General features: G+C 48.2%; 6 protein-coding genes and 1 non-coding gene across 7 annotated transcripts; 3 read left to right on the top strand and 4 right to left on the bottom strand.

Annotated features, from left to right (window-relative positions):
- Nucleotides 1-3,195: 3,195 nt before the first annotated feature.
- Nucleotides 3,196-6,264, top strand: FPRO_03028 (putative glycogen phosphorylase; the record flags this gene model as incomplete). The annotated part of the gene is made up of 7 exons (XM_031226804.1): nucleotides 3,196-3,358; nucleotides 3,515-3,835; nucleotides 3,889-4,154; nucleotides 4,207-4,716; nucleotides 4,769-5,685; nucleotides 5,737-5,809; nucleotides 5,857-6,264. The coding sequence occupies 7 exons, from the start codon at nucleotides 3,196-3,198 to the stop codon at nucleotides 6,262-6,264; spliced, it is 2,658 nt and encodes an 885-aa protein (XP_031077305.1).
- Nucleotides 6,265-10,731: 4,467 nt separating this feature from the next.
- Nucleotides 10,732-12,364, top strand: FPRO_03029 (putative osmotic sensitive-2 protein (putative mitogen-activated protein (MAP) kinase homolog); the record flags this gene model as incomplete). The annotated part of the gene is made up of 9 exons (XM_031226803.1): nucleotides 10,732-10,787; nucleotides 10,849-10,896; nucleotides 10,962-11,091; nucleotides 11,227-11,270; nucleotides 11,346-11,445; nucleotides 11,516-11,872; nucleotides 11,921-11,999; nucleotides 12,056-12,239; nucleotides 12,289-12,364. 9 exons carry the CDS (start codon nucleotides 10,732-10,734, stop codon nucleotides 12,362-12,364), a joined length of 1,074 nt encoding a protein of 357 aa, XP_031077304.1.
- Nucleotides 12,365-13,118: 754 nt separating this feature from the next.
- On the bottom strand, nucleotides 13,119-17,875 carry FPRO_03030 (uncharacterized protein; the record flags this gene model as incomplete). The annotated part of the gene is made up of 6 exons (XM_031226802.1): nucleotides 13,119-13,242; nucleotides 13,299-13,876; nucleotides 13,938-14,195; nucleotides 14,247-15,142; nucleotides 15,194-17,796; nucleotides 17,847-17,875. 6 exons carry the CDS (start codon nucleotides 17,873-17,875, stop codon nucleotides 13,119-13,121), a joined length of 4,488 nt encoding a protein of 1,495 aa, XP_031077303.1.
- Nucleotides 17,876-19,314: 1,439 nt separating this feature from the next.
- Nucleotides 19,315-19,386, top strand: tRNA. Its single transcript has one exon. It is a non-coding gene; the product is annotated as a tRNA-Arg (tRNA).
- Nucleotides 19,387-19,583: 197 nt separating this feature from the next.
- FPRO_03031 (uncharacterized protein) lies at nucleotides 19,584-20,192 on the bottom strand (the record flags this gene model as incomplete). The annotated part of the gene is made up of 2 exons (XM_031226801.1): nucleotides 19,584-19,839; nucleotides 19,897-20,192. 2 exons carry the CDS (start codon nucleotides 20,190-20,192, stop codon nucleotides 19,584-19,586), a joined length of 552 nt encoding a protein of 183 aa, XP_031077302.1.
- Nucleotides 20,193-20,786: 594 nt separating this feature from the next.
- FPRO_03032 (uncharacterized protein) lies at nucleotides 20,787-21,810 on the bottom strand (the record flags this gene model as incomplete). The annotated part of the gene is made up of 4 exons (XM_031226800.1): nucleotides 20,787-21,011; nucleotides 21,062-21,464; nucleotides 21,519-21,735; nucleotides 21,792-21,810. The coding sequence occupies 4 exons, from the start codon at nucleotides 21,808-21,810 to the stop codon at nucleotides 20,787-20,789; spliced, it is 864 nt and encodes a 287-aa protein (XP_031077301.1).
- A 2,289-nt stretch (nucleotides 21,811-24,099) lies between these two features.
- On the bottom strand, nucleotides 24,100-24,567 carry FPRO_03033 (uncharacterized protein; the record flags this gene model as incomplete). Its single annotated transcript, XM_031226799.1, has 1 exon — nucleotides 24,100-24,567. The coding sequence occupies one exon, from the start codon at nucleotides 24,565-24,567 to the stop codon at nucleotides 24,100-24,102; it is 468 nt and encodes a 155-aa protein (XP_031077300.1).
- Between the last annotated feature and the right edge of the window lie 130 nt (nucleotides 24,568-24,697).

Raw genomic sequence — 24,697 nt, 5'->3', positions numbered from 1 at the left:
ACTAGCATTCCTATGGCTTCTATCGAGCTTAAAGATGCGGGAGAGAACAGGCGTATGGTTTCCCTTTCTTTCCAGGGAGATTGGTGTTTAAGGAGCTGACTGGGAACACAATGAAAGCCGGACTCATCGTCTGGTATGCTAATGGTTTGCTTATCTTCTCCAGGTACATATGTAGTTCTCGACTCGAACGAGGCGAAATGACGATATTTATATCATGGAATCGCCTTTGATCAAGTCTATTTGGATGTTATATATAATGGCCGTGAGGTGAAAGATGATTTTTTGTCCCAGTGAGATGGCTTGCTCACCTGGGTACACTAGTGCAGTTATAAATTCTTGGTATGAGGATAATCGCTTGGCGTAAAGGATCCAACATACTTACCCTCTGCGAAACGTGATATTTGAATCTAGGGAGGACATAGAACTTTACTAGAAAAAGGGGAAGCTTTTATGACGGGGCTTAACCAAGAGCCCAATATCATCAACATGCTAGTTATGTTCCTGGAGCTATGTGCCATGTATTGGTCTAGATGTGGATTGGAGCTTGGACTCATGAGACGACCAACAAACTAGACTAGTGGACAAGGGCCTGCGCTCATGAATTACTATGTATATCCATCATGACTGTGTCAGATTAAGGAGGCAACGTGTTGAAGCTCAGCATCATAGGTACTTGTGTTACAATGAGGGCCAGTTGTCAACTATCAAATTTGGGTTTATGAGGTCCAGTTATGTTGTATAACCATCAAGACTTTGGCTCTCATCAGCAATTTCAACTTCCGGGGTTTGGAGCGCGTGTTGTATGTGCATGCATGTGGTAGCAGAGCTTGTTCTTGATGCAGCTCTCTCTCAACGCTCTCAGACCGTACCATTTGACAGGACCCATCTCGGTGCTACCGACTTCGTGGCAAGCGGGGGATCCATATACTATGTGCCAAAGACTCTATGCTTGATATAGGTAGTCCTTAAACAAACAAACACAGTCTCCGAAGCCTTCCATTGTCAACGCCTTGCCCTCGTCTCCCCTGTAGCTATGGTGTGGTTTTGGAGAGCGTATACAGACGACCAACATTTTGCACTGAGGCCTCTATAACGCACTGGTTTGTGCTGGAAGGCTGTATGTAAGCTGCAGCATTCAACAGATCTGTCAAGACAGCAAGCTAGCTACTCGTCAAGGCTAATATTCGAGCCCCTTCGCGTCACATGTAGCTCTGCTGAGCTCGGTGGCACCGTGAGGTGACGAACAAGGTTGTGAATTTAAGAGGTCTTAGCTCAGGTCGAGACCGAGTATAGTTGAACCAAAACAGCTGAGCTCATGCTGAAAAAGTGCTACTGCTGCGTAACAAACACACCGGACGTCACGGCCCCGCAATCCGTTGTGAGAAAAGCTGACGCTAAGTCTGAAGCGAGGCTTCATTGATTCTTGTGTGCGTACCTGTGTGGGTGGGACTGTCTTGGAGTATGCATTGTCAGCAAATAAGTTGCTTGACAATGGATGGAGTTCAAGATACGGTCTGCATTCGCGAAGGCACTCGGAGCTGGCATGAGGGGGAGGGGGAGGACATTCATCGGGCTCTTTCTACAGGAAGCTTGACTGCCTCAGGTTAGGTCGCCTAGAGAGGTTGGAGGGGCAATAGTTTCAACGAAGACATCGGTGGTTCACATGTCTCAACCTACCTACCTTAGGCGTTACATAGAGGTACTAATTCAAATGGTGGAAGGCACCTCTTTCAAGCAATAGCATATCGTGACTGTCTATGCTGTGTATTATGCGTCGTGCTGCGAGAATATCAAGTTTATGATGATTTCCCGTCCTTACTACTACCTATTCTTGATAGGTACATATGTGTCTGGTTGGATCGCATCGCATGTTCTACAAGAGTATGTGTGCGTCGTATGTCGTCATGTCACAGAACGGTTGCTGCGGGGGAGGGGAACCATGCCGCCAGTTGGCGATGGTATGTGACCTAGCTGAGGGGGGAAAGAAAACTTTAGGATCTGTATCCTAAATAGCAAAAAGACTTAGGTAAACTACCCTAAGCTTAGGAGACCGTTTGACGAGCTTATTTTGGCGTCTTCTTTGAAGGTCTCAAGTTTTCTTGCTCCCTGAGGCCTAGTCATTGCGGGAGAGCAAGCAAAAGGACGGCATTGGCCGGTAAGCGGAGCAAAAGAGACGAAATGCAACGCAGTATAGGTTGGAGCTCTAGGTAATGCTACATTCAGCAAGCAAGACAAAACAAGATCACACGCTAGGCATGTACTATGTTAGTAGGTAGCTCGTCGTTCATGGTGAGGTTGTCATGATACCTATCTTAGGTACCGTCCAATATTACCTAGAATGGATCCGCTCATGGTGGAGGAGTCTTGACGGGAAGCTCTTACCCAGACACAGACAGACTGACTACCTACCTATAAGCTCCCTGCAGCTCCCCTCATCAGCTCATACCTCTTGAGCTACTTTCTCCCCTCTCTTCCTCTTTTCTTTTCCAACCTCTCTCACAGTCCATCCTCTACTGACACCTCTCAATCTTCTCTTCACAGCATCTGTTTGTCAATTTGACATAAAACCAACCATATTACCCTCTCTCATCTTTACTTCGACTCGTTTCATCCCTGTCATTCTTCTCCTCAAATCTTCTTTGCCTACTCCACCAAGTTCCCCTGTTCCCCAAGCTCCCGCCTTCTCCGGATCCCCATCAACTACCTATATACAGACGGCCGCTCTGGACAATTGAATACGCACAAGTTCTCAGACCACAACGAACTCTATAAAGGGAATCAACAGCTCAGATTCGGCATAACCTCTGTTCGCATATACTTTACCTTGCCTAGATCAGATCCCTGCACTCATTGGGATTCTGAGCCGCTACGATAAAAGCAGGGCACGCAAGAAACTACTGCAGCTTTACCTTGCACCTTCAACCCCGCTCCCCCACCCAAAGCTGTGGCACACCTCGCGTCGTTAGCCAGTCGTGTTATCTAACGTCGAGAACTCGTTGAGTGGCATCAGTAAACCTTGTTGTTGATGTAGGTGATCTGATCTGATTCTCGCTTCACAAAAGGACAAGGGGTCTGTCCATAGTGGTTGAGTATTTAACTGTTATGCCCCGGCACTGAAAGACCTTATCTCTCTTCTCTCGTCCCTCAACTTCCTTCCCGGCTCTTACTCGACTAACAAGCTTGTGGATAGAAACCATGGCGTCTGAACAGCAGCGTTTGCCCACCCGTGAGAGGCGCCCCTCCACCTCCGCCCCGATTGTAGACATTCAGGGTGCAGTCGGCCCCGCAGGCATCTCCCGCCCAAAACACACCCGAACTGCCACTGGTTTCGGTCCTAGTGAGATCAAGAGCTTTGAAGGTATGTTGTCTATGCATTCAATCTGCAATTCGCTCCGAATTGAATTGGGTTTCTCTGAGCTATTTCATAAACGTTAAGATTCTTTGCCTAATGTATTTCCCCTATCGAACTACTGTAAACGATCTGCTTGTGAATGTTGACTTACACCACCAACAGCCTCAATTCCCGAACCTCAGCGTGAAGCATGGAAGCGCAACCAGTCTAGTGGCTTTACTGGCAAAGACGGCTTCGAGAAAGAGGTTGTCCGCCATGTCGAGACCACTCTTGCCCGCTCTGTCTTCAACTGCGATGAACATGCTGCCTACTCTGCTACCAGTCTGGCTTTCCGTGATCGCCTGATCCTTGATTGGAACAGAACTCAACAGAGACAGACTTATCGCGACTCCAAGCGCGTGTACTACTTCAGTCTCGAGTTCTTGATGGGCCGTGCTCTTGACAATGCTATGCTCAACGTGGGTCAGAAGGATACTGCAAAGGGTACGTTGATTCAGGTTTGCATTCATTGATACCCTGCTAAAGTGAGTTGCTAGCTGGTCTTGCTGAGCTCGGCTTCCGAATCGAAGACATCATCACACAAGAGAATGATGCTGCGCTGGGTAACGGCGGTCTTGGTCGACTCGCTGCCTGTTTCCTCGACAGTCTGGCGTCCCTCAACTACCCCGCTTGGGGTTACGGTCTCCGATATCGATATGGCATTTTCAAGCAGGAAATTGTCGATGGATACCAAGTCGAGGTGCCTGATTACTGGCTTGACTTCAACCCCTGGGAGTTCCCACGACACGACGTTACTGTCGATGTAAGCCATTGAAAACTTGATCGACAGTCAAGCACAGCTAACATCAATGCAGATTCAATTCTTTGGGCATGTTAGAAAGACTACTGATGAGAATGGCAAGTCCGTTGCTCTTTGGGAGGGTGGTGAGATCGTCCAGGCCGTTGCCTACGATGTCCCCATCCCCGGCTACGACACACCCACAACAAACAACTTGAGACTGTGGTCCAGCAAAGCTTCTGGCGGAGAGTTTGACTTCCAGAAGTTCAACAATGGTGATTACGAGAGTTCAGTTGCCGATCAACAACGAGCTGAGACCATCAGCGCTGTTCTGTACCCCAACGACAATCTGGAGCGTGGAAAAGAACTTCGGCTGAAGCAGCAGTACTTTTGGGTTGCTGCCTCGTTGTACGATATCGTTCGCCGTTTCAAAAAGTCCAACCGCCCTTGGAAGGAGTTTCCCGACCAGGTGGCTATCCAGCTCAACGATACCCACCCTACATTGGCCATCGTGGAGTTGCAACGAATTCTCATTGACATTGAGCACCTTGAATGGGACCTAGCATGGGAAATTGTCGTGAACACCGTGAGTTGAAACACCTCCTTGTACGTTTGCCATCTAATCTAATCGTCTCCAGTTCGGTTACACCAATCATACTGTGCTGCCCGAAGCCCTGGAGAAATGGCCTGTTGGTCTGATCCAGCACCTTCTACCTCGACACTTGCAGATTATTTACGATATCAATCTGTTCTTCCTCCAGAAGGTCGAGAAGGCATTCCCCAATGACCGAGATATCTTGAGGAGAGTGTCCATCATCGAGGAGTCTCAAACAAAGATGGTACGCATGGCGTACTTGGCTATTGTTGGATCACACAAGGTCAACGGTGTTGCCGAATTACACTCGGATCTCATCAAAACCACTATCTTCAAGGATTTTGTCGAGATCTACGGCCCGGACAAGTTTACTAACGTGACCAATGGCATCACTCCTCGCCGCTGGCTCCACCAGGCCAACCCTCGCCTTTCGGAGCTCATTGCTTCCAAGGTTGGGGGTAATGGCTTCCTCAAGGACCTCACCACTCTAAATCAGCTCGAGAAGTATGCTGATGACAAGGAATTCCGTAAGGAATGGTCCGAGATCAAATATGCCAACAAAGTCCGACTCGCTAAGCTCATCAAGTCGGCCGTGGGTGTCACTGTGAACCCTGCGGCGTTGTTTGATGTTCAAGTCAAGAGAATCCACGAGTACAAGCGACAGCAGCTCAATATCTTCGGCGTCATTCATAGATATCTCCACCTCAAGTCACTGTCCCCTGAGGAGCGTAAGAAGGTCGTTCCACGTGTCTCCATCTTTGGAGGCAAGGCCGCCCCCGGCTACTGGATGGCGAAACAGATTATTCATCTGGTCAACGCTGTTGGCTCTGTGGTGAATAATGATGAGGATATCGGAGATCTTCTCAAGGTCATTTTCTTGCCTGACTACAACGTCAGCAAAGCTGAGATTATCACCCCTGCATCGGACCTTAGCGAGCACATTTCTACTGCGGGCACCGAGTAAGTGAATAAACACCAAAGAATTGGTACCTTAGCTAACATGTGTCACAGGGCATCGGGCACCAGCAACATGAAATTTGTTCTGAATGGTGGTCTCATCATTGGTACTTGTGATGGTGCCAATGTAAGTAAACGAAACATGCATTTGATTCCACGGCTGATCATGAATAGATTGAAATTACTCGCGAGATTGGCGAGAACAACATCTTCTTGTTTGGAAACCTCGCTGAAGATGTTGAAGATCTCCGACACAGTCACCAGTACGGCTCTCATGAAATTGACCCAGACTTGCAGAAAGTGTTTACCGAGATCGAGAAGGGCACCTTTGGCTCAGTCCATGACTTTAGCGCCCTGGTCGCCGCTGTCCGTGATCACGGTGACTACTACTTGGTGTCTGACGACTTCCACAGCTACAACGAGACGCACAAGCTGGTGGATGAGGCGTATCAGAACCAGGAGGAATGGATCAAGAAGTCAATTACCTCTGTTTCTCGCATGGGATTTTTCAGCAGCGACCGCTGCATTGACGAGTATGCCGAGAGCATCTGGAACGCAGAGCCTCTTGTCGTCCATGATTAGATCGTGCAGAACTAGTTTATGATAGAAGCAGACACGGTTATGTGGATAGATTCTCAGAGAGGCGTGGGATTAGACACTCACGACGGAACGAGAGACAAGAGAGGGAATTGGGCAGACTGGTGACATATGATTGGTGGTGAAGAATGAATTCAACCTGCGAGATCATGACAAAAGTGGAAAATGGATAGGCCCTCCCCTTGATAATGAAACGTGCATGGCATATACTACCCCTCTAATTCTTGACTTTGATGTGATTGCATCCTCTATAGGCTTGTTATTATGTGTGTTGGGTTTTCCAACATGTTGCCGGACCCGATTAAGGAAGTCTATATCGGTAACGCAGATGGATGAAGAGGCCTGTATGAGACTGAAGGTCAACGCTTTATTTCCAGGCAATGATTCGCTGCCCATTAGCATGCACGGCGTCTTAACCTATGTGTCCCTGTGGGGTTCTAGAGAGACCGAGGAATCGATACGAGAAATTTGTGGGGTAGAAGAGTGCGACGAGATAGAAGAAGGGGCTTGGAAGGTGAAGTTCTGGTGGATGACTTCGTAACTAGGTAGGCAAGACTCAGATGACCTCTCAACCTTTACCGGAAATCATCAAACAGAATGGCACTACATCTACTGTATGGCCGTCTAGAAAGATACAGCGCATGTACATATCTGTCAAATGTAGGTTTAGTCAAAACGGTGGTAGTCTGAACCGGAACCGTTGGAGACGATGATGCCAACTATGTAGTATAAAGGCTCAGCTAGACGAATCAGCGGAACCCGAGTCTAGGCGGGTGATCGGTAACAAGCGTCCGAATCGCTGTACTTAGCTGGGCTGCAAAGACTTGGTACCGAGTCTTTGGAATAGTCGGGGCGGGTGTTCCCTTGCTCGGTTGTTTCTACGTGTCAGGATCCGCATCACGGGGCGGAAAAGATGCGCTGCAGAGAGTTTGACTAGGCCCTGGATGCTGATCAAAAGATCTAGACCGAAGTGGCATGGTCGATCTGGGATGGCAGGATGGCAAAAGGGTTGGTTCTGCTGGGTTACGGGAGGGTAGAATTTAGATCTCAGATGGGATCGGATGGAAGATGAAAGTGTGGATGGCAATGGGATTAGGAGAGGATCGACAGGGCACGCTCGCATTGTGAAGCCAGGGTCAAGGAGCGATGAGGGAAGATCTGAGGTTCAGAGAATGGCAAGGGCCGTGGTTTTACGATATCATGAGTTGGAAAACCCAACGAGGGAGAATAGCATTCAGTTGGTTATTGGATGCAAGGAATTCAAGGAAGGTCAAGATGACACTGAGGCATATCATACTGAGACCTTACCGCAACAACAAAATGAGTAATTGAGAAGGGAGAGCGGCACTACGCACGACTAAGCATATAAAAGCTGTAACATGAATCGCTGGCATAGGTAGACAACTCCCAGTGTGAGATGTTGTTGATTGTAACCCTTGCCCTGAGGTATGGGGACTTTGGATTCTGGCACGACAAAGATGCAGCTGAAAGCTCGAGGCTTTTGGTATATGACGTAGAGAATCGAGAGCCAGGCTTCAGAAAACCTGAACGATTATTTACAGCGTTGCAGCGCGTGATGAAAATTCCGAATTGATAGGTACTACTCAATCAGTAGTTAGTATGCAGTGGAGGTGAGGTGAACTTAGGCTTGGGCTTGTTCTGGAAGTGGCTCCACTGAAGAGACTAGTCTTTCGGGAGAATATTCGATCATTGAGATGATTCCACGATGAGCGGACTATGTCATTGAGCATGACAGATCGAGCCAGCAGGTACCGTCACGGTGAAAAGTGGTGTAGAGGTACCGGCGCATGGGAACGATCGGAGACGGGGGATGGGTCCTGCGTCCGTTTGAAGAAGAAAAACAGAGGAGTCCAAGCGCCAGGCCAGGCCAGGCCCCATCCTGATGCATCTGCTTCAGCCATCAGGCGTGCGCTGTCAGAAAACAGGGGTAAGCCAGTTGGAGGCTGAATTGACGTCATTTTGAGAAAACATGGCACCCATGTGAATGGGGTTGTTAAAAAGTTTCTGATGCAGGACATGATATGCAAGAGACAAGGGGAAAGAGAGAAAATGAGGGGAAGAGTTTAGACAATGATGATGAGCTGAAGTGGTAATATTTACATGATGGGTAATTCTTATCTGGGTACCTACCTTGCACATGGCTGAGTTTGGTGATGCCATGATGGGATGTTGTTGCAGGTGCAGATACAGGGCAGACTTGGCAGGGTCAGTTTGATAATGGATTGGATGCCCATAGACGGGCTCAGCAGTAAGTATCTATCGTAGCACCCAATGTTTAAAAATCAAGAAAATATTCGATCTATATCACATCGTGCATCGTATGCCGCCAAACCAGTAATAAAATCCCAGCAACTCATGGCTGCATAGAATCATAATCAACACTCTCTTGCCTGGCTGCACTTAGATAGGTAGGTAAAAACAACCACAGGCGAGAGTCATGCATGATTGCAAAATTCACAAGGACCCTGACTATCGATTCTAAAGGGCTCAAAGTGTCATCATGTCATACATCAAATTTTCAACTTTTCCATAAAAAAACTCCATGTCCTGTTCGTAGGCAGGTAGGTACGTAGGTAGGTATGTGACCATGTAAGCGCATAACCTTGATATCCACGATATCCACTACAACAAGAGAGATCTCGATCCCGTTACGTGTCGCAAGGGTCTGAATAAGGGGAATCACTAAATCGGAGCACACAGATGCAAACCAAATAGACGGTGACAAGGAATAGCTCCTTGATCTGCCTATGGAAGGAAGGTATAGGCATCTTAATCAAGCCTCTCGACTTCCTTAGTTTGGCGAGTACCTACTTTCCAGGGTACTACTCCCCGGAGCTCTTGTCCCCGTAGGTAGCGCCCCTCACCCACCCCCCACCAAGAAACCTACCGGCGGTCCTCCGTCCACATAATCCAATACCAACACCTCACTCTCACCTCGGTCGACCCAATGCCTTCTACGACCATGTATATATGTACATGTACCCTCCATCCCAGATGCTAACCTCTTCTTCTTGTTGAAATTTCGTTTTCTCCTCCCCCCTTGGACCTTCGACTTTCGAAATTTCTCCCTCTCAGCTCTTCTCATTTTATCTAGAACTGCTGCCACCTTCACGCAGCCTACGACACATCTTATAGTAACCTCTGCAGTGATCGACATTCGACCGGTCCAGTAGGAAGACACCCGCACTCGAAACGAGCCTCCTAATCGACGACGCCTGGACCTGCAAAGAATAGGTAAGCCTCTTGTCGAGCAAATTGCCAATACCCCAGATTTCCTCCCAGCGGTTGGATCCTACTTCCTTGTTGGCACCAGACAATGGCTCTGAAGTACTCAGGGCAAACTGTCCGATCATTGGGGCATCATGGCGTCAAGGGCACCTCTTTATGGAGCTCAAAGCATTTGGACCCCACTGCTGCAGTCTTGGAACGGACTGGGGGGAGAAGAGCTGGAGACTGCCTACAGGCGGTGTCATACGCTTGTGCTGTCTTAGCAGGACAACGCAACTGATACCAACCTGGGTACCAATTCTGAGGCTGCCACCGCTGCTGTTGGTCTGATCTATGCCCCGAACAATCTCAGTGTCACTGCCGGTCTCCAGCGCCTGGGCTGGTGCAGCTTGCCCCTCACTGAGGTACCTACAGTACTCACAGGACAGCAGCCCGGCATACGGAGCGTCTCCAACTGACCTACTTGTGTCACTGTGAAGCGCCGAATACTGGCTCTTTCAGGTGGCAATCCATCTACACTCATTAACTGGCAATCTTCTCGCCATTTTAATGGACTGTTGCTGACCTCGCAATCATTGATAGACAGACACGTTGCTCTTGCCTACCTACGCATTTATTTACCTACCCCGCCATTCCGTACCTGTCAACGGGCACTGAATACCACCGTCAGTGGAAAAGACGGTCCAAGACAAAACAACGACGATCAGTCAACCACTGCGTTACAAAGCCCATTGAGTGATCTAGCAATCAGTCAATCAAACACGTTCATTGCTGTTTTATCCAGTGGGAACTCGCGCGTCTCTTCCCGCCCCCGCTTGAGACGCTTTGCTCATCGACATCGAAACCTGCATCGCTTTTTTTTACTGGTACCCCGGTCACGGTCATCGTCTTTTGCTCGATCGTCGATTCACCATTCACCTGACCCATCATCGGTCCATCCCATTTCCATATCCAGCCGCCCATCCAATCCAGTCCAATAACGAGATTACCTCTCTGTTCTTCACTTTATCTCGCACCGCACCGCACCGCACGCCAGGCCCAACATATAGCTTTGACTACTCCGTACGATCTTAGACGATTACGTCTGCGCCCCGCCCGCCATCATCTTTACCTCATCTTGGTGTTCCTCGTTTTACAGCCAGGAAACTGACTACTTTTTCTCTTCACCCTCAAACCTATCGTCCAAAAAATCACATATTCACCATGGCCGAGTTCGTACGCGCCCAAATCTTTGGCACCACATTCGAGATCACCTCCAGGTAAGCTCACCATACATTTGAAGCTGATAACCATCGCATCACTGACTCGATTTGCGCGCAGATACTCCGATCTCCAGCCTGTTGGCATGGGAGCTTTTGGCCTCGTTTGGTATGCTCCCTTAGATGTCCCTACTGATCCTGCGCATCCGACTGACACGGTTCCCTTTGCAACAGCTCTGCCCGGGATCAACTTACCAACCAAAATGTCGCAGTCAAGAAGATCATGAAGCCTTTCAGCACACCTGTGCTCGCAAAGCGCACATACCGTGAACTCAAGCTGCTCAAGCACCTCAAGCACGAAAATGTGAGCATCAGCCCCCGCACAGCTCAATACCTCCGTGTATCTTCGCATTCAACGCGTCTCTTTTTGCTTGACCTGTCCTCAATGGTCCTATGAGCAATTGCAAGACTTTCGATGCTAATCCAATTTTGCTGCCAGGTCATTTCTCTCAGCGACATCTTTATTTCTCCTCTGGAAGATATGTGCGTTCCCAGCCGCGACCTGCGTTACCCCTCCCCCGCCTCGTTCCCCACGTTCTTGCGCTGACAGCTCTATAGCTATTTTGTCACAGAGCTCCTCGGCACCGATCTTCACCGATTATTGACATCGCGCCCTCTTGAGAAGCAGTTCATCCAGTACTTCCTCTACCAGATTATGGTATGTATCAATGACAGTCTAGACAAAAATGGCTGCTACAGATCATTTGCTGACATGGGTTGCGTTGTAGCGAGGTCTGAAGTACGTGCATTCGGCCGGCGTTGTCCACCGCGATCTCAAACCCAGCAATATCCTCGTCAACGAAAACTGTGATCTCAAGATTTGCGACTTTGGTCTTGCACGAATCCAGGACCCTCAGATGACTGGTTATGTCTCCACACGATACTACCGAGCCCCCGAAATCATGCTCACCTGGCAAAAATACGACGTCGAGGTTGATATTTGGAGTGCTGGTTGCATCTTTGCTGAGATGCTTGAAGGCAAACCTTTGTTCCCCGGAAAAGATCACGTCAACCAATTCTCTATCATCACTGAGCTACTTGGTACCCCTCCTGATGATGTTATCAACACTATCGCCAGCGAGAACGTGAGTGACAATGCCTTGCATTCTGTCCACAATTCTAACGACTTCCAGACACTGCGGTTCGTGAAGTCGCTGCCCAAACGCGAGCGACAGCCTCTTCGTAATAAGTTCAAGAATGCCGACGATTCGGGTACGAAATAATTCCTCCATTTGACCCTGAGAGATCACTGATTGACACATTACTAGCTATTGATCTGCTGGAGCGCATGCTTGTCTTCGACCCTAAGAAGCGAATAACTGCCACAGAGGCCCTCTCTCACGACTATCTCTCTCCCTACCACGATCCCACAGACGAGCCTGTGGCGGAGGAGAAGTTTGACTGGAGCTTCAACGACGCCGATCTGCCCGTTGATACATGGAAGATCATGATGTTAGTGTGTTGCCAGATTGCATGTATCGAATATACTAATATAGAACAGGTACTCGGAAATTCTCGATTATCATAACGTGGAAGCTGGAGTTACCAACATGGAGGAGCCATTCAACGGACAATAAATGGGGATGTGGTTAATAACGGAGGGGGATGCTACCAGTGCATAACGAACATGAGGAAGAAGCAGACCACGTCACAGTGTCGATGATACCACGAAATCCAACGCATACGCCCATGATCCATATATCTTACCACAATCACACTATCCCGTGCCCGTATGAAAAGAAGATGCAGGAAGACGCGACAAGACGTGAAAGGAGACGAGCCGATGATATGTTCATCGCAAGAAACAGGCATGTACATGCAAAATATACGAACGCACGTATGGCGTTGGGGAGACAGGGAAAGACTTGGCTTAGGTTTTGATTTTGGAATTAAGCAACAGGATCCTTCATGAGGAAGATGTTCGATCGCCTTTGACAATGGGCAACTTCGTTTTATTTTCACCTGTTTATTGCCGTCTAGCTCTCGCTTTTCCAATCACGCCTGCTTTTCTATTTGGTATCTGTTCAAGCAAGGATGCAGCGGGGGCATGAAAATACACGACGCACAGGACTTTTAGGTTACAAATGATTCTTCTGCTCATTTAGCTGGCTGCCGGCTGTCTGAGGAAATTATAGAGCTTGTGAATGGAATATTTATTTGGAAAAGTCTGCCTTAATCTTGTCGACACACCCGTCTATGGATAAGCCATAAGGATGATGTACAGATGTCCCAGGCGGATGTAAGATATTTCCCACTTTTGAACTCATCCATGCCCTGACGTGTTCATCTTGAGTATCCAGACATACCTATCCCAGACAAAATGCTCCTCCTTTAAATGTCCTGTTGGGAACTCTCCGTCTCTAGCAAAGCCTGCAGGTCCTCCATTTCGCCGCTATGGTAGACCATGTCGTAGAACTGACCTCTACTGTTATACAAATCGCAAGGTGAGCCATACCTGGAGAGGATTGTCAGCTGGAAGTCTATAAAGGACCATAGTCAATGAGATCTTACTCAAGAACACGCCCCCCACTCATAACCACGACTGTATCATAATCAATGATTGTACGTAGACGATGCGCGATTGTTACCAAAGTCCGCCCTCCACCGACCGCTTCGAGTTCCCGCCGCAGGACGTTTTGAATACCTCGGTCTGTATCATAATCCATGCTTGCCGTGGCTTCGTCAAGCAACATCAGCTTGCTCTGGCGAATCAGCGCACGGCAGAGTGAAAGAACTTGTCGCTGACCATGAGAGAAGTTCTCACCGCGAGCGTCGACACATGTCGAAAGATTTACACTATTGTTCTCGTCGTCGTGAAATTGTGTATCATTATCGCTGTCGTCAGAAGTATGAGGGGAGAAGGATGCGATGCCTTTGCAGTTGTCCAGGGCCTTGTCGAGAATGTCTTTGGAAACTCGACCGCTAGGATCAAGGTTGGACTCCACCGTCCCGTTGAATAGGACAGCCTCTTGTGGTATGATTGTAAGGCTTTCTCGGAGGCGATGCCGAGGAATTTTGGTAATGTCAATTCCATCGTATAAAATTTCACCAGATACAACATGTGTGAAGCGAAGGAGGGAAAGCACCAGCTAGAAATCCCAGTTGTCAGTATAACCCGATAGGTGCTGTAAAAGAGTGTAGTATACTGACAGTGCTTTTCCCTGAACCTGTCCTTCCTATGACAGCCACACGTTCACCCGCTCTGAACTTGAGGTTTATCCCGGTGAGAATGTCGGATCCATCAGGATCGTACCGGATTGTAACGTTTCGAAACTCGATCTCGCCAGATCGAGGCCAGTTCTGGGGGATCACGTGGCAGGGATCATCTGTGTATTCACCTTCCTCGGGATACGTCTTGTCGTCCTTTTCCTCGGGTTCCAACTTGACGTACTCCCTGACTCGGTGAAACTCGATACTTGGTTAGCAGACACTTTGACAGATGATAACAAACACACTCACGCTCTGCATTTCAACTTCCAAATCATTCATCGCTCGAACAAGTAACAGGATCGTCTGGCTGAGTCCATTGGCATTGGTGAGGGAGAATCCGACCAACCCTGCAGCCACGACACCTGTCTGTGATACGGCAATTATACCTGCTGACAGACCGACGAGGGCCGTCACAAGATCCACGCGTACAGCAACCCAACGGTTAGCATTGAAGCTGGCTTCGGCTGAAGCTGACCATGTACGCAGCCTGGCAGCCAACTCTTCTCGAAATCTTGACGACATACCACTCCTGGCACGAATAACAGGAAGACCAGCCAACGTATCTGCAAACTGGGAGAACACAGGCGACTGAGCAGAAGACGTTAGTCGCTTGATTACAACGGCGGTTCTGGTGTATGCTTCTCCTATGAGAACACCAAACAAGCACGTAAATAGTGCTGGTATCATAAAAACCGGCATTATGCTGCTGACAGCTCCAATGCGAAAGAGCATGAGAAGGACCGTATCAAGCATGATCCGTAGCATGGTACTGATTGTACCGTCGAGTGACGCCATATCACTGGAGAAGCGGTTTGTGATGCGGCCAATGGGGATATGCTTGAACCATGAAAGGGAGACGTGCATGATGGCATGTATGAAATCGTTGTGTAATCTCTTTGCAGCGTTCCAAGCTCCCCATTCGAACATTATGATAGCCAAACAGTAGCTACCGATCTCAAGGAATGTAAGGCCTGCAAAGATCCCCATATAATAAGGAATATCAATGTGAGCCTGGTGATTGTATGCTTCTACCCAGACAGAGAGCCACAAAAGACTGCTAAAGGTAAAGATGTTCGTGGCAAGTAGAAGTCCCAGGCAGACAGCAACAAAGACCGGATGTCCAAAGTAGCTCATGTATTGCAAGACTGGCGACCAAGTTAGCATCCCTTCACGACTGGGAAGGTAGTAGTACTGACAAGTCATACGGCCGACCTTTCCAGAAGCTTTCATTTCCTGATTGACGACATCCTTCAGGTATTTTTCTTCAGGGGCTCGGTTAGCGTCGTTCAAAGTATCACCATTTGGTTGTATCTCCTGGACTGTATCATGAAGTACGTCATCCTCCTCAGCATCTCCTCCAAGGACCTGAGCGATAGCGATTGGTTTGCGGACAATACCAACTTGGGGCTCAGACGACTCAATTTGACCCTTCTCCAACACGACAGAGAGATCGGCTTGTTCTGCAATCCAGGGAAGATTTGTCACAAGTACAGTTGTCCTCCCACTAAGGAGGTCAGAGCAGAAGCAGTGTTTCCAAACACCAGCAGCTGTTTTAGCGTCCAGAGCTGCAAATATATCATCGAGTAACAGAAGTGGTGCTTTGCAGTACAATGCCCTTGCAAGAGCAACTCGTGCTTTTTGGCCACCTGAAAGAGAAGTCCCGTTCTCTCCCACGATGGTCATATCCTTAGCCGGTAGATCCTTAAAATCCTCCCATAGGCAACATGCTTCGATGACGCGATCGTAGCGTGGCTTTTCCATTGGACTGCCAAATATAATATTGGCCTGTATGGTCTCGTTCTGCAACCATGAAGATTGAGAAGCGTACGCTATATCGTCTGGTCTGGTCACATTTCCACCCTCAAGGTAGGTCTCACCAAGAATAGACAACAGCAGAGTTGTTTTGCCGCTGCCACTCGGGCCACTGACGACATTAAGACCGCCTTGGGCAAAATCAAGCGTTATGTTGTTTAGGGTGAAACTGGCTGTCTTCGTCTTCCGGAACGTGGCATGATCAATGCGAAGGGGGCCAACGGGGTAATGAGGAATAGGAACCGTACTCTCAAAGTACTTGTCGAGTCGGGTCACCGACACCAACGCACTCGCGAAATTCCTGCCAAAGGCACTAGCCTGCATGATATTTCTGCGAACATTCTTGACAAGAAAGATGGTCGTGAAAGCCGTTGCGGCGTCAAGTCGACGCTTGGAGAGACCCACGTGCAAGCCAAACATAACAAGTAAGGATAAGTAAGGAACAATCTGCATAACTTGGTTCAATGAAGCTTGGATCATTGAAGTCCTCCAAAGCTCCCTTTGTTCTTCGGAACGTGCATTGATGATCTTTTCAGTGATAGGGTCCTCCCAGGCAAAGTACTTGATGGCGCGAAGGGACGCAAGATACTCTGTCACTAAGGACATGCGAGAATCCTGGGCTTTCCTGACTCGGCGCTGCGAGTAGAACATTAAGCGCCCAAGCCATATCGAAAGAGGTGTGGCCAAAAAAAGGATCGCATTTCCTACCAGAGATGCCCAGCCCATCATTCTGTACATTCCAATGAGTGATATTATGGTCCCGACGGGGGTACCAATGGTGGCCTGGATGATGTCTCTTGATCTATAGATTGCGTCTATATCGGAAGCCATGAGGTTAGCCAAACGTCCTGCTGATGTGGTCTTGGCAGCGGCCTGGCCGCTCATGCTCTTGATTTTCGCACCACCGGACTGTAGTTCAAAAGGATCCTCTTCCATCTCCATCGAATCCAGGGCAGTGTAGTACAGCTCTTGAGTGAATGCAGATTTGATACGAACCACGAGTCTAGTAGATGTAAAGATGTACTGCTGGAAGGCAACGGAGCGGGATAGTGGGCCGATGAACATGAGGAACAGCCAAAGCCACGGTTTATAGATGGCACCGTTAGGATCAGCAAGATATTCGAGTAACTTAAACATGGCGAATGCGGCTATATTTTCGACCGTGTATGACGTGGCAACCCAAAATGACATGAGAAGTAACTCGCGCTTCTGGAATCTAAGAACAGTACGGAGTGTCTTTTTCGAGATTGAACGAGCTTCTTGTACACGTCGTAAGAGGTATATAGGCTCGTCATACCAGGCTAACTTTGGAATATCAGCCATATCAAGTTTCCGCTTCATACCCTTCCAGATAATTGGGGTCAGCCAGTCATAGGTACAGTAGTAAGTGAACCAACTGCAAGTCTCCTCGGGAGCTGGCTCATTCTGGTCGTAACCAGGGATACTGAGGTCAACTTGAATTGGTATCCATTCTCTGGGAGTAATGGCTGCAATGACAGCCCCTGCCGCAAGAGCGATGATCCCACTGGAAGTACTGGCGTCGTGAAGGCATCTTGTGCCAGTCTGGATACAGGGCAAAGTGTGCCCTGCAATGAGAATGGTCAGAGTAGCCAGAAGGACAAAGTTGATTTGATGCAGTGCTACATGGCGCCACTCAAGATGGTTGAAGAGACGAGTGAGACCAAGAGTGAAGGTAAATACAACAGATACGATGTTGATCCAATGTAGTCGATCTTGGATGAAAGCAATTGTAATATATACAACAGCAGTAAGTCTTGCGATTTGTGAGGCAAGCTCATAGGGCCACCGGATTTTGGCAGCTTTAGATCGGCAACTAGATCCTTGCCGACGAATTCGGTCTAAGTGGTAGATGAGTTGCATGAGTGACAGGAAAAGCACAACGGCTTGTGGTACCCCAGATTGAGCAAACTGTGACACATGATGGATCCACGAAATCTGGGAGATGGACATGGCATTCTGATATGAGCTAGAATTCTTAGTAAACTTTGATTTATCTCATATTGAGACAGGTCTTACCTAGTCAAAGAACAGGATTGAGGTATCATGATAGATTCATTCCCTTGATAGGGAGAGAACTCTAGTCCGCCGAAGCGGTGAATTACGACATCCATCATGCTGATGCAGACATGAAGAATCCTATGAAGGAAGAACAAGACAGAACAGAGAATGGCAGAGTAAAAGCAAGAAGCAAAGATTGATGCTTAAGTAAACATTGATCCCCGACTCATTATCACGAATATACAAACAAAAGACGATGTTTAGTGAAAGAATCAAGGTTTGGCTGGGTAGGTAGCAAGCACGTTATCAATCCAAGTAGGAAGTCATGAACAACAATGAATGGATGGTTGTGGGGAGTGTGCGCAAGTGGAGCGCCCCATGATGGCGTGTGGACGCCCGAAAATCGGCATCGGGGGCGGAATCAGGGATGCAGGCACAACTGGACCAACTGGACGTTAGCTGCTTTGGCGGGTGAACCTCCGACGTTTCCAGTGGGCAACGGACCTGAACGCCGCTCTCGCCAGCCGCCCGGCCCGTGGGGGTTTAACGCCTTTAGCTGAAAGCAGGGGCACCCCATGAAGTAACGACAGTTATTGGGGAGGACGAACAGGCATCCAAATGGCCTTCAAAGCCTAACTTTGACCGCCTCACCACGCTGCTGACCGGTTTCGGTTATCTTGCCCCCTCTGTTTCCTCATTGCCATGGCTAGGGGTGGGGGGGGAATTTAAACGAGACTGGATTTGGTGGTAGATCGGTGGATTTTGGTGTAAGCCAGTCTCATCTATTTCCCCCCCCCCGAGGCATGGTGAATACTGTAGGTGAGAGGTGAGGCAGAGCTGTGGTGGTGTGCTGCGGTGGTACTGCATCCTGTGAATGTTATGGCCGGGTCATCTCCAGGTCCGTCGACAAATTGTTGGCCCTGATTTCAAGCCCGTCTCGGTTGTGGCAGACAAAGAGGAGATGATCAACCTGATGCTTATAAAACAATGGCGGCCAGAAACTCAGCCTGATTGCTCGATACATCGAATCACGGTTGTGCAGCGTGAAAGATACATTCTTGGCCCAATATCAGACATGTTGGGAATCAGCGTAGTTATATTTTTAACACAGCGAACCAACGTCTAGTAGTTGAAGTTGACAAGCATGATAAAAATGCAAAGGCAATTGAATCGCCATACAAGCATTACTAAAACAAATGCCTTGTTCTGTTCTTCTGCCGCCAGACATGAGCTGCCAGCAGATGAGTACGTACAGAACCATGTGGACAGCGACATAGATACGGCCACCACTAAAAGCAGCCGTAAAGCAAAACATCCAACTCGTAAACCCAAATGGCGAACCCAAGGACCAATACAATACATGCCTTTTTCGTATTCAAACTGCCAGCCGTCTTGCCCCGAATTCACTCCAAGCCCCCAAGGATATAAGCCATGATAACATTACTCCAACCATATCCGATCATTCCGGAATCGGAAAAACTGCTCCGGTGTGCTGGCGCAATGGTAGCGCGTAGTCCTCCTAAGACTAAGGCTCAGGGTTCGAGTCCCTGGTATACCGATTTGCGATTTCTTTTTGTGGTTGTAGTTAATTATGTGAGGAGGTGACTTTTTTGCTTAAAAGAAAAGAGAGAGAGTATTAAACTATATAGTTAGAGTGTTAATTAATATCTTTTTAGTATTATTATTTTTATAATAGATAGATATACCTTAATAAATTATATATATATATATATAGTATATATTAAGCCTATAAGCCTATAAGTCTCTACGTCTTTTATTCTTATTACATGGCTCAAAACCCAAGCACACAGCTGTTGCATAATCTCCATCGTGGCTTATAGACACCATTGCAGTGGTATCTTCTGCTTCTCCTTCGGCGCCCCGTATACGCGCAATTGGCGGGCCACTACCCAATACCTCGCCCTTCACAAGCCGTCGCTCAATCATGATATCGTGAAACGTCAAATGACGGTGTGGGTGTGCTTTAATGGCAGCCTCCTTTACAGCAAATCTAAATACCATTCTAGTCAGTGATTACCAATGATAGATGGACCGGAGAACCCCGTACCTTCCTGCTATGAAGGCAGCACATTTCCACAGCTCAGGATCCTTTGATGCGATGCGTTCGTGCGGCTGGAGGCTTTCACTGGCTTTGCTTGTGGCACGTCGTGATAGAACCCTGCGCGCTGCCGCCTGGTCGAGTACATTTAACCGTGCATCTTTCTTTGCTAGCTCTTCAGGGGCTAAGACTTTGTTTACAAGGCGTAGAGCCTGCGGACCTGACAGTATATGATAGATACGGGATATTTGGCAAATGTCGGTCCCGATATTCAAAGGGAAAGGAAAAGGCCGCAAAGGCTTCATGGCAAGGTGTTGATGTTCGGTGGTCGCCGACCTAAGGATGTGAAGTTTCGGTAATGAGCCGCTAGCGTCGGCAACTTATCGATTAAGCTCCACCACTACGTCAGTGACATCAAGCTGTCAAAAGGCTGGCTCCAATTACTACCCAAGTTTAACGTGCGCATGCCTAGGGAAGGAAAGAAAACTCAAGACCGCAATCCTAAATGACAAAAAGACTCAGGTAAATTTGCATAAATTTAGGATATCTTTACTGCCTGAGTTTAGGGTACCTTTACTAAGTTTAGGTTATCCTTTGCTTAGTTTATTTTCAGCCCATATTAAGGTCCCGTGTTTTCTTGCTCCATGAGGGCATGTTGCAGGTTTGACGGTTCTCACTGAATCCTCAACGTCATATTATTTCGTTACTCCACATTCCACACCGCTTATCGAATCATGCATGCAGCTGGCCGGCTAAGAAATACAAACAGTGACCGCAGGCGACTTGAGTTGCAGAAATAGCGCCGCAATGTTTGGGGAATAGTGGTTGGACAAGCAGAGAAAAGCACCGCCCCCCGCCCCCCCGGGGGAATGTTTCTCTCCACGGCTTGGTACCTAGTTTCAGTTCTCTGCGAGGAGAGGGGCACGCTCCTGATCAGCAGGGGCACTGCGCCAGTTGATCTCGCGGCCAGTCGCAGCAGGAACAGCGACAACGACCGTGGCGATGAAAAGAAGAGCCATTATGACAAAGGCAAAGATCCACTGGAAGGCAATCACTTGGTGAAGGAACTGGGAAACTCCAATTGCAGCAGCAAAGACGCTCAGTGAGAAGCCCATGGTGTAGTCCTACATACTGTCAGCAAGCTACACGGGTTGACCGGAGCGATCGAACAAACCTTATAGATGATGATAAAGAAGAGCCCATAGACAAGAATAGACCAGATAAAGATATTCCCAAAGATGCGAGCAACAAGGTGGTCGGGATGGGGAACCATGAGAGCACCATTCCAGTAAATGGCGACAAAGGTCCAAGCCAAAGGTCCAGATACTACAGGCGTATGAATGAATCGGGGATATGTGTTGTGGCGGAAGTAGAGCGAGGACAGGTTGATGAAGTTGAGAACGAGGATGACTTCAGCCCAGTGGAAGTGAGAGCGGACAAACAGCATGACAAAAGCGAAGTGGAAGAGGTTGTTGAAGATGAAGTGGCTTCCAACGCTGGCAGCAGCGTGGACAATGTCCGAGTTGCTCGAGAATAGGTGACCAATGTAACCAGCCTGGAGTATGAAGAGAACAACCCTTGACAAGCTCTCAGTATGCGAGCGCGCGCGCGAGGGGCTGAGGGATACTCACCAGTAAATGGATGTGATGATTGGGTTCAGCGTAAAGGCAGTGCGATACATGTGGTTCTGCTCCCAGATCTTTCTATTTCTTGTGTGCCCATCATCGGGACGGTTGAGGGTGTAGTAGACAGTGACGACGAGGGACAAGATCCAGGTGACGAGAGTAAGAATCTTGTAGGTGAGGATCGCACTACTAGAGTGGGATTCCCTCTTACCAAAGGGATTGTCTATGGAATGGGTCAGTCGGAATGGATTAGAAGCGGAAGACGACAAGGTAGCCTACACTGTTGCCAGTTTGCCATGATGAAGGGCTGTAGAGCTGAGCTCGGCTCAAGGTTGCAGTCGATGGGAAGAAAAGAAAGTTCACCGTTGAGACAAAGTTGTGTGTGGTGTCGAAGAAGTGATTAGGGGAGAATATGGAGAGGGTGGAGGGGAGAAGAAGTATTTAAACACCTAGAATTATTTACACAATGAGCTTCTGCTACTGCACAGGAGGTGTGGTTCACTCCTCTCAAGGTACGTTAGTGAATGTAGGCATGCGGGGAAGCAGGCCTGGGTAGCAAGGGTAGGTAGACAGGTAAGGTTAGTACCTACTAGTAGGTAGGTTGTCTTAAAAGGTACCTAAGTCAGAGAGGTGAGGAGCAAACAGCCACACTCTGGGATCGTCGCACCACAAATGACACCAAACGATTTAAGCTAACAAGACTTCCATCGACGTGCCTTGTTTCTACTCATAGGTCGGTAGGTAAGGGTGCCATCTTGTACCAGGAAAGGCGAGAAATAACCAGTAAGCCTCCCGGGCAAGAACTTTGAACGACCACAGCAAGGTGCGCGCTCAAAGCCAGTGAAGGCTACGTATGTCAAAAGATCAGATCAACAGCAGCGGCGCATGACTTGCCTCTTCACAGCCTCTCAGGCTATATTGGATCTGGTCTTGCACAGGCGGTGCTTCTCTTATGGTGCCCTGTTAGACCATATGACCTCGTTTCAAGCGCGCTAAACCACGGATCAACTACGAAAAGTGCCGGGAATTTAATAGAGGTCGGGCTGCCATTGGTTTTGAGGCGCTGAGACTGACGACCATTACGATTGTGGACTCCATGGGTGTGGTAGCAATGGGGAATGACAGTGGTGCCAGATGAGGTACACACTGCAACTGCCAAGGTAAATATCTGTGTCTACCTGTACGAGGCAGGCTTTGTCCCGGCATTTCTATGAGCTGACGTACATTTCTGTTTTCATGTGAATGCCGTAATTCTGATGTAGGTAAGCTATAACTCTATACCTAATAAAGGTTGCTTAGGTAGGTACTTTGCTCAAACGTGGAAGACTTGGAACAAATACAAGTTACAGAACAACACAACCTTACCTCAGGTAATCGAGTGGATCTTTATCCCCGAAAACAAGGGAAGATTTCCGAGGTAGTTCTCTGCACAGACCTGCATTTGGAAAGTGCAAGGATGACAGACGTGCATCCAGCCAATGACTGGCTGGCCAAGAATGATCCGCTCAGATGACGACAACTTAGGTTGCTCCAAGCTCCTACTGCTAAACGAGCGGCTCACAGCGGGACAATGTTCTGTTTTAACCCGCTACCAACCTGGAACTTGTCGCGATTATCTTCTACCCTCGGGGGGTTAGCATACATAGAAAACTCGATTACTGCAATTATCGCCGTGATATAATATTGTGGTAGGTACAGCCGCTGAAGTCAGTACTGTAGGTCGTAAGTGAGACTTACCTTACATTATTTCGTGTTACACTTACCCTTGCTCATCGAGATTCTTCCCACCGACAGGAACGGAGCGACTTAGGTACCTTCTTTCTTTCAATGGATTACCTAGAAGTGACCGCATAGGTAGTACCTAGGGTACCAGGTACCTATTACCCGAGTTAACAGCTCGAGATATTGGGTTCTTATGAATATTATCTTTCCATTAAGACCAACTCTACTAGTACTATCATTTCCCTTGCTTCCACGATATCAGTCGTTGTATTCTTCTTGCTCAAATAAGAACTGTTCATTCTGATTTGCTTCTGTTTTAGTGGTCCATCCATTTGGACGAGGGAGTAGCAACACTCCTGCATCCTGCATTGTTCCAATGCAAGTCTCACGGCACGTATCAAATCGTGTTTCAGTGCACCACCCTCATCGCCAATCGAATCGAGCATCAGCTACAGCTTGCAACCCGTGTTTGCACCCTCAAGTGTGGGCGGTACGTCGCTATGATTGTTGAGGGAACCCGCATCGAATCCTCAATTATCCTGGTGACCAAGATGATACATTTCAGTACTCATGATGGTCAAGGAAGAAATACTCCAGCACAGGTCAAACTGTTGTTCCAGACACGCTAGACATGCCCATCACTGCAAAGGGCAGCTTTGTGGTATTCTTAGCAACGATGTCCCTGCGACGCATGAGCTTTACAGCCTGGTAAAGTGATCCAGAATTGGACCACAAAACTTGGTCAATGTGAGACAAGACCAGTACTGTATATCAAACCATCTTCTGCGTTCGCATCAACATTAAAGAATCTACTAAACCACCGAGTCGTCATAACAGTTTATCAGCCAGACTTCTTCACGGTAGTTCAAGCCTTCAACTGATTGAAATCATGACCAAATCTCGCCGAGTGACAAAATACTCTATCCCCAGCATCTTTCCACCTCTCAAAGCTCGCTTCCCGCCTTGCGCGTCTCTTCTCAATTGAATCTGGGTGATGGGATGGCGAGTGCCAGTCCCTCGATGCGTCTTTGAAGTCATCTCCTAGGATTTGGTTCTCGCTCCTGTAGCTGCTCCCTAGTTGCACAACCACAGAATAATTCGTCCTGTCGTTGACGAGCCACTGATGCGATTCCTCGCTATTCAGAGGTTTGCGGTTGGTAGTCCAAGCCGATTGATGGCTATCCCGAGAATCCTGGTGAACCCAGGCAGACTCTTTCTTCTCTCGAGTACCACATTGGCCAGAAACCTGGGTATCTTGAATTGGTTCGTAGACGTTGGGTATTCGTGGGTATTTGCTAGGTTCCACCCACGAATTATAAAAATCGTCCGTCATGATGGGTTTGTGATGGTATGTTGCTGACATTGTTTGCATAGTATCAACACAGCTGGCGACACAGCTGAAGACGAAGCGTTGATCAGTTTTGAGATTGGGAGGGCACTCAAAAAGTCTTAAAGGGTTGCGG

Source organism: Fusarium proliferatum (genome assembly GCF_900067095.1).
Source record: "Fusarium proliferatum ET1 genome assembly, contig: FPRO_scaffold002, whole genome shotgun sequence".
NCBI classification, from domain to species: Eukaryota; Fungi; Ascomycota; class Sordariomycetes; order Hypocreales; family Nectriaceae; genus Fusarium; species Fusarium proliferatum.
This window is presented reverse-complemented; position numbering and strand designations above follow the sequence as displayed.